This window comes from Dromiciops gliroides, chromosome 3 (assembly GCF_019393635.1).
Source record: "Dromiciops gliroides isolate mDroGli1 chromosome 3, mDroGli1.pri, whole genome shotgun sequence".
Lineage (NCBI taxonomy): Eukaryota > Metazoa > Chordata > Mammalia > Microbiotheria > Microbiotheriidae > Dromiciops > Dromiciops gliroides.
Genome location: NC_057863.1, coordinates 105,771,767 through 105,784,813, shown reverse-complemented (window position 1 = coordinate 105,784,813; position 13,047 = coordinate 105,771,767). Strand labels below are relative to the sequence as shown.

Sequence of the window (13,047 nt, the reverse complement as noted above, 5' to 3'; positions counted from 1 at the left end):
ACATACATACACACACACACACACACACACACATATCTTGCCATTATATACACATCTCTCTTGGCGTTGTATACATGTATGTGTTCATACACATATGTATATGCATATGCACATACATATACATCTTGCCATTGGATCCAGACGGCTCTGGAGGAGAGTGATGTAGGACAAACAACAATAACAACCCGGCCCCATTTTCACAGGCTGAAATTCTCTCCATCCTTCAAAGCTCAGCTCACATGCCACCTCCTTCAAGAAGCCTTCACTGACTTTGGCAGGCAAACTATCTTTCTATTCTGAATTGATTATTTGTGTACATTTTATCCCTCTGTGTAGATTATATTTAAGGCTAATATGTAGATATATTTAAAGGCCAGGACTGTACCTTATTTATCTTGGTATTTCTAATACTATCTAGGAAGTGGGGTTTTTGCACAACATAGTTATTTAAATATATTTTAACAAATTTATGAATGAATGAATGAATGAACACATACCCCCTCAGGATTCCTGGAAAAACATTTAGTTTCCATTAATATATTTAAAACTCACAAGTGTTATATAGCCACATTATTATGGAAAACACAGAAAAATGATAGGGGAATTCAATTTTCCAAACATCTGCTGGACCTGTGATTTAGTCAAAAATTAAGCAGATGTTTATTTCCTGGATTGCTCCAAATAGAAGAACAGACCTGGGAAACTGATAATCTAGACACGTTTCTTGACATTAAGGAGTAATTGGTTATTAAAGCAGAAATGATGGGTAGCTTAGCAGAAATATGAATGCCCTAAGAATTTATGACAGAGAAGGAGAAGAAAATCCAGCAGAGACATGTATCCCAGATTTGGGAGAGCAAATTTCAAAGGCTTAATTTAGAAAAAAAAAAAAGACTAAGCAAAAAACATAGATGATTCTATAGGAGAACTCAATGATAGGTGAAATGGAATGAAATTCTGCAGCTGCAAAGAGGGACAATTCTTATGTGGAAGAAATATAACAAATTGCCTAAAGAGAAGAATGTGGATACAAAGGAACCTGCCAACTAACATATTTTTAAAAATTTTAAAGTAGAGAAACCAGGATCAAAACAAATAATGGAAATTGAGTACAAACAAAGCACATCATCCTCTAAGAACTGTATCAAAAGCACCAATACTCAGAATGAACTGAGTTGTGTACAACCAACGACAAAATAGTCAATTTTAAAAGTCATCGGGAAAAAGAGGAACCTTAAAAAAGGGACACAGATGCTACTCAAATAGAACAACAATAAAAGAGGGTGATAGAGAGAAATCAGATATACTCAACTATGAATTCAGTCCTATCTTCTGGATCTAGGAAAATTACTTTTGGATTTCAAAGACAATGAAAACTACAAATAAGAAGTTGAAATCCAAGATAAGTAGTAAGGTATTAAAAAAGTTTTCTTTTGCCCTACAGGAGATTAACTTACCAGGCTCAGATGAACTGCATATCCAGGATCTGACATCACTGGCAGATCTATCTGCTGAGTCCCTAATCTTTGCAACATCATGGGGTACGGAAGAGATGCTGCAGGACTTGGGAAGGGTAAAATGTTTTCTTGATTCTCAAAACAAAGAGGGTGGACTCTACAAACTATGTTTTAAATTCCTGGAAAACTTCTAGAGTATATCATTAAAAGGAAGAATGATTAGTGAATATCTAGAAAGCAATCACAAAGAGATAGCATGACCTCATCAAGAACAATTCATGACAATTAATATGATTTCCTTTTTTAAAAAAAAACAAACAAGAAAATGGTTGAGTGGCTAAACACAAAGTAAATCATCACTGGTACAATGTCAATTTATAAGCCTCTAGTTGAACGTGCTGGTAACCTGTCCTTCACCCTATGCGATTTAAACATTTTTATTAATGACATAAGCAATATGTTTATCAAACTTACAAATAACATAAAGCTAGAAGAGAAAGCTATCATGTTGGATGAAAGAGTCAACATACAAAATTATTTTCATAAGGTAGCATGTTGGCCTCAATCAAATAAAGAGAAAATTTAACAAGAATAAACGTAAAATATCAGATATGAGTTCAAAAATAATTTCCCCAAATATAAGAAGGGAGAAGCATGTTTTGGGTATCAGCTTATATAAAAAAGATCTGGGTGTTTTAGTAGATTCTAACCTCAACGAGTCAATAGTATGATATACTAGAAAAAGAAGCTAATGCATAATGTTGGGCTGCATTACAAGAAGCATTACATCCCAAACTAGGGAAGTAATTAGTCCTGATGTGCTCCTTCAAGATCAGTTCCTATCTGGAATAATGTGTTCAGTTTTAGGCATCACATTTTAGAATAAAACTGGAGAATATCCAGAAGAGGGTAGTGAGGATATTAAAAGCCTTTAGTTAACAGAGACATGTTTACACTTAATAGGAAAAGGCAGTTTATGAGCATATGTTCTTCTGCCTTTTTAATGTCTATGACCTACCAAGTCAACTGCACTGCAAACTTCTTTAAGGCAAGGTCTATGATTCTGCCTCTCCCTTTCCCCATTACACTGAACATATTGTTCTGCACATAAGGTTAATCGATGTTGCTGACTATCAAAAGAAAATAAATGTAAAATTTTGTTCCTCTTATTCTTTGGATTTTGTTTCCATGCAAGTACATCCTCAATAAAGCATGTAGTTTCTGTAGTGTTCAGCAGTGACAGGCAATTAAACATTCATTAATGCTTCTTTGATATAATTCTGTTTCATCCTTGCTATAATAATTTGCATTTCCCAAATCAGTATCAAAAGCTTTCCTATTTGCACTTAAAAATTGACTATATACTTCCACCTCTCAAGAAGTCTAAGAGAAAGGAAGGAAAGAAAAACCCAGGCCAGTATGTCCAGTCAGAGAGTACCTGTGAGACTAGGACAGAACAAGACAGTGAAACTCCACTAATCTGGCAAAAGAGATGTTTGTCAATAAAAGAATGATTTCGACTTCTTTTCTGAAGGAACTGAGGCCCCCAAAATGTTTACGTCCCCTTCCCACCAAGTTTTAAAACCATACAAATTTAACACTTTCAAAACCAAAAACTCTTATTCTCAGAATATTCAGAATTTCTATATCCTTCATATAATTTTGGCAGATTTTCCAAGGACATAAATGACTGTCAATCAACACAGTGAATAGAAGGATCTGCAGGTAGATAACAGGTGTCCAAAGTTATAAATAGTGAAGTGATTAGAGCATTACCTTTTCCCCTCATTCATGAATCAACAAGTATTAACAAATGTATGCTGTGTCAATGATCTAAAATGTTTATTTCTAGAAATGACTAAACATAGTAGAAAAGGTGACAGACAACGCTCTTATCATGAGTGACTTTTTTGGCTGGTAGGCACACAGAAAATAGCTCCCAGACTGGCAGAGATCCACTCTGATGACCACAAATGATGCCTTAGCTCCAACAAAGCAGAGGATAAAACTTGCCAAAACATGCAGTAGAGATGAGTGCTCTGAGTGTTTACACAATTACTGGTTCTGTTTATCCCTACAACATGCATTTTGGATGGGTTTTTGTAGTAAATGAAAACCTCAGAAGTACTAGGAAGAGTAGGTTTCAGAATTTATAGTGTCAGTTGCCACTCTAATTATAGAAATGTTACAAAGAAATATACAACTGTCTAAAACTTGATTTAATATTACAGATTAAAATAACCTGGGAAAGTCATTCATTCATCAAGTGAATTTGTTCAATAAATCGGTAATGTTACATAACAGGATTTTGTCCTGTTTCAAATAAAATTCTATACAGTAATATATGCTACTATTTTAGAAATAAAAATTTTATTAAAACAAAAGTTCCTTTTCCCCCAGGGCAATGAGGGTTAAGTGACTTGCCCAGGGTCACACAACTAGTAAGTGTCAAGTGTCTGAAGCCAGATTTGAACTCAGGTACTCCTGAATCTAGGGCCGGTGCTTTATCCATTGCTGCCCCCCTAAAACAAAAGTTCTTAACAAATGTGGTCACAACTTCCTGCCTATTTAGAAGTCAATTGATTTAATAAAGATGTTAGTTTAGGCTTATGGTATATTTATAAAGCAACTGTACTGAAATACATCTATAATCCTAAGTAGTTTTAATAAACTTTGACATTGTTTTCAATGTGTTGGCATTTTTGAGACTATTTAATTCTATATACAAGGACTTCTTGGGGAAACTGTAGTACAGCTGGCACAGAAGTTGTAACATAGTCCCTATTCTCAGCTTCATTATCAATGTTATTTGATCAAATGGGCTGGGGGTTTAGGCAAGATCACAGTCATAATAAATAGTAAGATAACTTAAGTAGGATGTGACAGGACCAGCATTACCTAAAAGAAGACAAAGTTGTCTCTGGCTTACTAAGATGTATCCAGGCCTGACTTCCCTGACTCAGCTTTCCATTTATCAAAGGGTATAAAAAATGTCAGCTAATGGAGTCTAGTGTCCTCTGACTTGGTGGATTTCTGAACATTGCATGAGTCACCATGTCATTCCCTATCACCTACCCTGAAAACCAAACATGCTTCCATACAGAGAGGTGGGGGGCCAAGTCTAGAGAAGCTAAATATCATTGTATGCTTGTTGCTTATCCTTATTATGTAAGGGCAAAGTAAACCTCCTTTTGTTAACTGTTCAATGACAATGCAAGTGCCTTAAGTCATCCCAACATCAAACTTAAACAACAAGAATCCTGGTAATAGAACTGAGATTTCTTCATGGGAAAAAGAAAGGTAACAAAAAGAAGTTCAGAGGCAGGGATTTTTGTGGGAATAAAACTGAAGAAACTAAAGAAGTCTAACTATGATTCTCAGAGATCCTATATTATATGGACCTATAAAATAGCTAAGTAGCCACCATTAGGGCAGAAGCAAGAATTAAATGAATGAATTGGGGGGTGGGGTAGAGGAAGAGTGAGGAGAAATAAACAAAAAAAAGAGGGAATCAAAGATTTAACCAAAAAAAATTATTTTAATATGATATGGTCCCTTAATAAAATGTAAACTTCTAATGAAACTGAAGTGAGGTTATGAAATAGAACAAATATCAAAGAAATCTTAGTTGGGGCGAATGGAGAAACAGGGTAGGAGTGGGACTCAAAACTTAGGAGAAAGTTAAAAATACTTGTGTGTTTGTGTGTGTGTGTGGGTGTGTGGGTGGGTGAGCACATATGCACCCACATACACACATATATATACATACAATCTTATTTTTAAGTCTATATTTGTCATAACGAATCAAAGTAGTATGTACTCTTAAGCACCCGTGCTTTGTGAAATTAGCAAAAATCCCATCTGCGTACCAAAACTTCTTCAATTTGTTATGATTTTTAAATGTTGTATACAGTGAATATATGTTTTCTGAAAACAATAGAGTATATCTCTTCTGGATACAGGATTGGGTTCCACTTACAAGATGAAGGCAGGCTTCTTAGACTGGGTCTCCTCCACCATGAGAAAGGGCATGCAGATAGAAATAACTAGAATGTCCAATTAATCCATGAGGATAGTTCCTGAGACCAAAGGAATTCTACTAAGGCCTGTGTGTACCCTTATTTGACCTATTCATGACCAACATATTCAAAAGAGTCTTGGGGTCTGCTTACCTTACACTGGTACATTTACAATTCTCTTTGTCTTGTTTACCTCTCTATAAAATCCCACTGAACCTAAAGTATATGCTCCCAACTTACCTTTTCTGAAAATCAAGCATCTTCATTTCCAAGGGCCACACCAAGAATAGGACCCAAAGTTGGAAATACAGCAAAAGCATACACCTCTGAATGATTTTTTTGTGTTTTCCTCAGGTGGTTTGCATACTACTAACTCTCTGTTTCTTTAAATCCCCATCAGGACTAGCTGACCAAGATGTCATGAAAGTGTAGGAATGGTATCTAACAGTGAGAGGCATAGTTAGCTAAAGATACTAGTATGCCAAACTATACAGATCCCATGCATACCCCACTGGGGATCATGCCTGGGCAGGGAGGACAGGAAAGTGACGTCTTTTTTTACCTTATGACAGGTTGACCATAAGCCACCTCCTTTCTCCAAGTTGGATCTATGTCCTACTATACAATATTAGCTATATTAATTTATATTAGCTGTGGTTTTACCTGATCCAACCTCTACTTTTAAGATAAGCCTTAAACACAAATTGGATTTTTTTTTCCTCTTTTGGCCTCTAATCAACCCTTCCAACTAGGGCACTAGGAAACTGGACCCACTGACCTAAGGTATTAGTCAGGTATATCATTTCTTTTTTATATAAAGAAAGGTTTAATAAAAGGGGGTAGCAGGGCAGCTAGGTGGCACAATGGATAGAGCACCAGCCCTGGAGCCAGGAGGACCTGAGTTCAATTCTGGCCTCAGACACTTAACATTTACTAGCTATGTGACCCTAGGCAAGTCATTTAACCCCAATTGCCTCACCACAAAAAAAAAAAAAAAGAAGAAGAAGAAAAAGGGGGTAGCTAGGTGGAACAGTGGATAGACTGCTAAGTCTGAAGTAAAAAAGAATCTTCCTGAGTGCAAACCTAGCTTCAGATACTTCTTAGCTATGTGACCCTGGCCAAGTCACTTAATCCTGTTTGCCTTAGTTCCTCATCTGTAAAATGAGCTGGAGAAGGAAATGGCAAAGCACTCCAGTATCTTTGCCAAGAAAACCCTAAATAGGGTCAAAGACTCTGACGTGACTGAAATGACTGAACAACAAGAAGGTTTAATAAAAAGATAAAATGAAATGCTGAAACCATATTTATACTTCCTACTAGCCTCCATCTTCCTGAGAGACTGGTGTACTTGGACTACTGTGGTGGTTTATCCTTTCAAAAGACTATTATTTTTATGGCTGCAACCTATTTCCTGACCACATAGGAATGTACTACTAGCTAGTCAAAAAAAGGGATGAGGAGAATGAAGACAATTCAGCCAGAATTCATGCCTGCCTACTAAAACCAGTAAGAACCAACATCTATTGACGCTCCCTTTTGAAATGACAACTTACTCTGAGGAATAATGGAACAGTAAGGCTACTATATCTCCCCAAAAGGAGCCATAAGATTAGAAAAATGACCTTAAGTAGCACTGCACGATAAGCCACTGCCCCAGCTATGCCCTAGCTTCAGAACCCGAGTAAGGCTGATTAAGATGATCATTTGGGTAGAATCCAAAGATGCCAGAGACTAGAGCAGGGATTATTAATTTGGTATCTAGGGACTCCCCAAGGAGACTATGGATAGATTTCAGAGGACACATAAACTTGGGTGGGAAGAAAATGACATTTTTGTTTTCACTAATTTGCAAATTAAATTTATCAATTTTTTTCAATTATGAAGATAGGCAAAAAAGTACAGCAGTTTTAGCAACAATTGTGATTTTTGTCACCAATAGAGATCACAGGTATTTTCATCACATTGTGGTTGATGCAGATATCTTGAAATACTGTTCAGTCATCACTACTTCAAAATTCATTAAATTATCAGACCTGCTGGTAGATCACGTGACCTCAGGAATTAGTTTATTTACACAACAATTGGCATTCAACTTGATACAATCCCTGCTGTTGCTTTGGAAATCAAATCAGAGAGGACTTACTTCCATCTGCAACAAGCTCTTTATAAATCATAATTTTCAACAATTGTAATCAAAATGTTAAAATAATCCAAACCCCCCCCCAAATTATTGGCTATCCAACATGACATGCATGCTGCCTTTTCAAAGGCAACCTCACAGTTCAGTGTTCTTATTCTAGCTAAGCAACAACCTTCACACTGATAGTTCTTTTAAAAATTAAAGTTCTTTAAAAACTTTAATTTGCCTATATCTTATTTGTATTTAATAAAAAGGAAAGACTTAGTGCCCACTAACTATAGCTGCTGAGGCAGTGCTGAGACTACAGGGGAAGAAGGACAAGAAACTTCTAAGAAGCTCAGAAATCCAAGTGACTTTTAGTTTCTGGAGACAAGACCGATGTTGAAAGTGTAATAAACCAGCCTCAACTTGAATGATCATAAATTCTTTTTTTTGTTGTTTATTTTTTTTGCTTGTTTGTTGTTGGGGTTTGTTTTGTTTTGTTTTTTACGGGGCAATGAGGGTTAAGTGACTTGCCCAGGGTCACACAGCTGGTGTCAAGTGTCTGAGGCTGGATTTGAACTCAGGTCCTCCTGAATCCAAGACCAGTGCTTTGTCCACTGCGCCACCTAGCTGCCCCAAGATCACAAATTCTTAATGAATAAGAGTAGTATTTCGTCCTCCTGACTTTTTCAAATTCACAGTTGTTGTTTTTTTATATATTGAACTTTGGTGAAAGCTTCTACTTCTGATCTGAATATGCTTCCTCCTGTTTCTGCACAATTTTCTCAGAAACCTGTATCCTTGGTAACTGAGTCCACATTCTACAATAACTAACGACGTTCTGGCTCCTCCCTGAGTGAGAACTAAACAACCACAACTTGTTACCCTGCTACTCAGATTGAGAAGTCCTAACCTGGTACTACAGAAGATAGCAATTTAGGCAAATTCCATCCTTGGCCCAACCCAGGAGTGTTTATGGGTAAATGCTGTAAAAGAATTTTCTGTGTACCGCCTAGGAAAAAAAAAATTTCCAATAAAATCATTGGGAATTTTTTTTGAAATTAAGAAGCATATTTGTGTGTTTTTTCAACATTCTGATAACTGTAATGTCATTTTTCACTTTTGTAATCCTATGTGTTTTACTTTATGCGCTTAAACACATTATTATGAGAAGGAGTTCATAGACTTTACCAAATTGGCAGAGGGGACCATAACACACAAAAAAAGGTTAAGAACCCCTAGGCAAGAGTGATTTCAACAAGATCTAGGTAAGACTTTATTAAGGTGACATTAGTTTTATAATATCTATTCATGAAGAAAAGCATCTCAATGACATTTTCAGAATCCTTCTGTGTAATGTAATGAAAACATTTTGTTTGAAGAGCATGCACAGACATAAAAGTGACCTTGAATTCTTGAAGACAACATACATAGGTACATACATACACACATATATACATACAACAAGTATTTATTAAATACTTACTATGTACCAGGCACTGTGCTAAGTGCTGGGGACACAGAAAGGCAAAAACGCTGCTCCTGCCTTCAAGGAGTTTATATTCTTAATGGGGAGACAATATAACTACATATAAAATATATACAATATAAATGGAGAGTAAACTCAGAGGGAAGGCATTAGAAGTAGGTTTTTTGAGAGGTGGGCAGAGGAAGAAACAATGACCAAGGAATGACTTCTGCAGAAGATGGAATTTGAATTGAATCTTGAAAAATTTCAAGAGGAGAGGAAGGAGAGAATTCCAGACATGGAAGACAGCCAATTAAGGGAGTTAGGAGACCATCCGTGTGCCAGGAACCTAACGCTAAACATAAATGCCAAACAGAGGACTTTTTACTTGATTCTGGAGGTAATAGGAGAGGTGGGGAGGGATGGGGTTGTGACAAACAGATTTTTACTCTGTGAAAATCACTTTGGCAGCTGTAGAAATACTTAAGGCTGGGGGACCAATAGGTGAGAAGGTGATGTGGGCCTATACTAGGGTGGCCACTGTGGTAACAATTATTTGTGGTAAAGATTAATATCGAAAGTTTTAACTGAATCATTTGGGAGGGGCCACACCTGGCCCACCCCGAGATTACATATGCTACTGAGAAGGACCTCCCCTTTCAGGGGAGGAAAAACTGAACACCACCGGAAGGGAGGCAACTTCCTATAGGTGGAGCATGTTCAAAAGCTCTCACTCTTTCGGCCTGGAGAAGCAGTCTGGTGGCAACTTGGACCTGGCAGTGGCATGTGTTTTTTGCTCTGTTTCGGGCAACTGCTGTTCTAACGAGTAACTGTAGACTGACCAGGGTTGGTGAGTTTTAATTATGAAAAACCCTAAATTCCTTTGAATTAGCTTAATTGGGAATGCTCTGGGATTGCATAGGCTAAGCTTAGAGTGAAGACTATCTATCTGTATTTCTACTTCCTTATTTCCTTAATTGGTTTCACCTTTGTGGTTTAATTAATTCCCAAGTAATAAAACCTGATCCTTTATGAACTAAAGCTCAGAGGCTCCTTTTCTTATTGGCCTAGGAGGAATATAAAAAAAAGAAAGTTCAAAGGGGAGATTAAAGCTAAAAGAATCCCTCATATTTCTGGGACCCCAATATTAAGGCAAGTCACCCAAATAACTCTTCGTTTATCAAATTTTGGCCCTCACAGTGCTCTGTAAGTAAAAGGGACATATGAGAGATGTAATGAAGATAGAGACAAGATTTGGCAACAAATTGGGTATGTGGGGTGATTTTGAAGGAGGAGTTGAGTATAACACTGAGACTGTGAGCCTGTGTCACTACGAAGATTGTGATGACTTTGACAATAATAAAGATCACAAGAGGGGGTTGTTAGGGGAGGGAAGAAGGGAAGGGGTAATTAATGAGTTTTGCTTTGGATATACTGAATTTGAAATCCCACAGGATAACCATTTGGAGATGTTCAAAAGGCAGTAGGGAATACATGACTTAAGTACAGGAGAGGCAATCTGAAAACTATCTGTAGAGAGATAATAACTAAATCCTTTGGAACTGATGAGATCATTATACAAAGGATTCAGGTACCAACTCTATATAGCTGATTTCATTATTACCAATGTTCTTCCAGAGCCATAAGAAACATCTCAATGAGGATATAAGAAAAGAAGCGATTAAACAGGTAGAAAAAAAGAGGAAAGTAAATATTCATGAAACCCTAGAAAGAAGAGAACATTTGGAAAAAACAGAGATCAATACTGTCAAAGATTAAAAGGGATGAGAAATGATCATTAAAATGGGCCAACTAAGAGATCACTGATAACTTTAAAGAGAGAAATTACAGGTGAGTGATGAAGTCTGGGCCTAGAGTACAGAGAGTTTACAAGTGAGTGAAAGGAGAAGGAGAAGCACCTGTGTAGATGACTTTCTCCTTGAGAAAGTTTAGCTACAAAGGAAATTAAAGTTATAAGATGGTAGCTAATAGGAACAGTAGAAACAAGTGAAGGTTAAAGGATGAGGGACACATGAACATGTTCAAAGGCATAAGGAAAGGAATCAGTAGAAAGAAAGAGTGAAATTTAGAAACAGGACGAGGACAATAATGGAGGCAATCTGTTGGATAGGATGGTAGGGGATGAGAGCAAGGGAACATGTAGATGGAATTGTCTTGACAAAGAGAAGGGCCATCGCTTCATATGAGATAGGAGTTAGAAGGAGATAGGTGGGGAAAATGTCTGAATGATGTGATATGAGGAAGGAAGAAAAAATCTCAGGGAATGGCCTCAATTTATTTCTGTGAAGTACAGGGCAAAGTCTAAAAGGTTTTACCATGCTGGAACAGCATAAAGGATGGACAGTCCCAGTAACAGGCTATATCTCCTTTCTGGAGACCAGCATACCAAAGTACAGAAACAATCATTCACTAGTAGGCTGCCCACACATATCCATGAAAATTGCTAGAATATGGTTATATATAATTGGGTTTCTTTAAAATATCCTTGTTTGAATAATCCCCTAAAAGGTGTGATTTGAAATTTTTAATTTTAAATTATGCCTACCTTCCATGTTTAAAGACCCCATTTTCGACTCCAAGAAATCAAATAACGTGCTGGGTGCGGATGGCCTGGAATTTCCTAATTCCTCTTCATCTTCACATCTTCCTCGTCCCCTGCCTTTTCCTTTGCCTATAGATTTTTAAAAAGATGGTTTTTAAATCATGAAAAACATATAAAAACTAAGAAAACTGAATTGTTTTAAGAGAATGTTTCACCTCCACTATTATCTACAAGCAAGATAGCATACCTAGTAGATTCTTTCTTGGTGTCTAAGAAAGGCATTTTTTCCCCTAGGAACATCTTCCCCACAAATGATACTCAGAAAAAAGAGTGTTCTTCTCTACTTATTTACATTTATGTGTGCATATGTACACACACACACACATATGTTTATATATTCAGTATATATGTGTGTGTGTGTGTGTGTGTATATATATATATATACACACACACACACATGTATATTAATAAATTATCCTCCCCTCATCCATATGTTTCTTTTTCATGGAAGTCAATGGTACAGTTAGGAATCTGAGGTTGGGTGGTGGTACACATATTTTTAATATTAATGCTAGCCAGTTACAAGAATAACCCATGCTTACTATATCCATTATAATAGAGATTACAAGAAAAAGAATAGAGTGCAATTTACTGTTCTAAACTAAACATAAGATAATTAGATCTGACCACATTAAACTAAAATCAGATCATTACAAGAGTGATGACAACTAACCAAAATATGAAAGAAGATAGCAGGCTTTAGGATAAGGGCCCTATCCTTCAGAGTTTTAAAATCTAAACTGTAACCTAAATCAATAAATTCTGCGACAAAGTTTTTCAATAATAATTAAATTTTCAAGGTACTTGCTATGGGGCACTGACTTTACCAAAGTATTCACAGGCAGCTCCAGATTCCTGAAAATAAACCCAGAGCAAATGCCAGAGTTCTTCAAAATATCTAGTCTTTATCATCCCCATACCAGTTCTGACAATGTTTCCATGTTCAACTCAACTGATTACTTATATTTTGGGTTGTTTTTTTTTTGTTGGGCAATGAGGGTTAAGTGACTTGCCCAAGGTCACACAACTAGTAAGTGTCAAGTGTCTGAGGCTGGATTTGAACTCAGGTCCTCCTGACTCCAGGACCAGTGCTCTATCCACTGCTCCACCTAGCTGCCCCAACTGATTACTTATAGACACTGAAATAACTTACCTTATTGAAATTGTGTAAGTATCTTTATTTTTTTATTATTATTATTATTATTATTTTTTTTTTTTAGTGAGGCAATTGGGGTTAAGTGACTTGCCCAAGGTCACATGGCTAGTAAGTGTTAAGGGTCTGAGGCCGGATTTGAACCCAGGTACTCCTGACTCCAGGGCCGGTGCTCTATCCACTGCGCCACCTAGCCGCCCCTATT

At 36.8% G+C, this 13,047-nt stretch overlaps 1 protein-coding gene across 1 annotated transcript in view; it reads right to left on the bottom strand.

The window, feature by feature from the left end:
- The window catches only part of TDRD3 (tudor domain containing 3), a 172,922-nt gene that overhangs the window by 66,820 nt on the left and 93,055 nt on the right, over window positions 1-13,047 (bottom strand). The window contains 1 exon segment of the mRNA XM_043996878.1: window positions 11,633-11,758. Within this exon segment, the coding sequence (XP_043852813.1) occupies window positions 11,633-11,758 (126 nt within the window).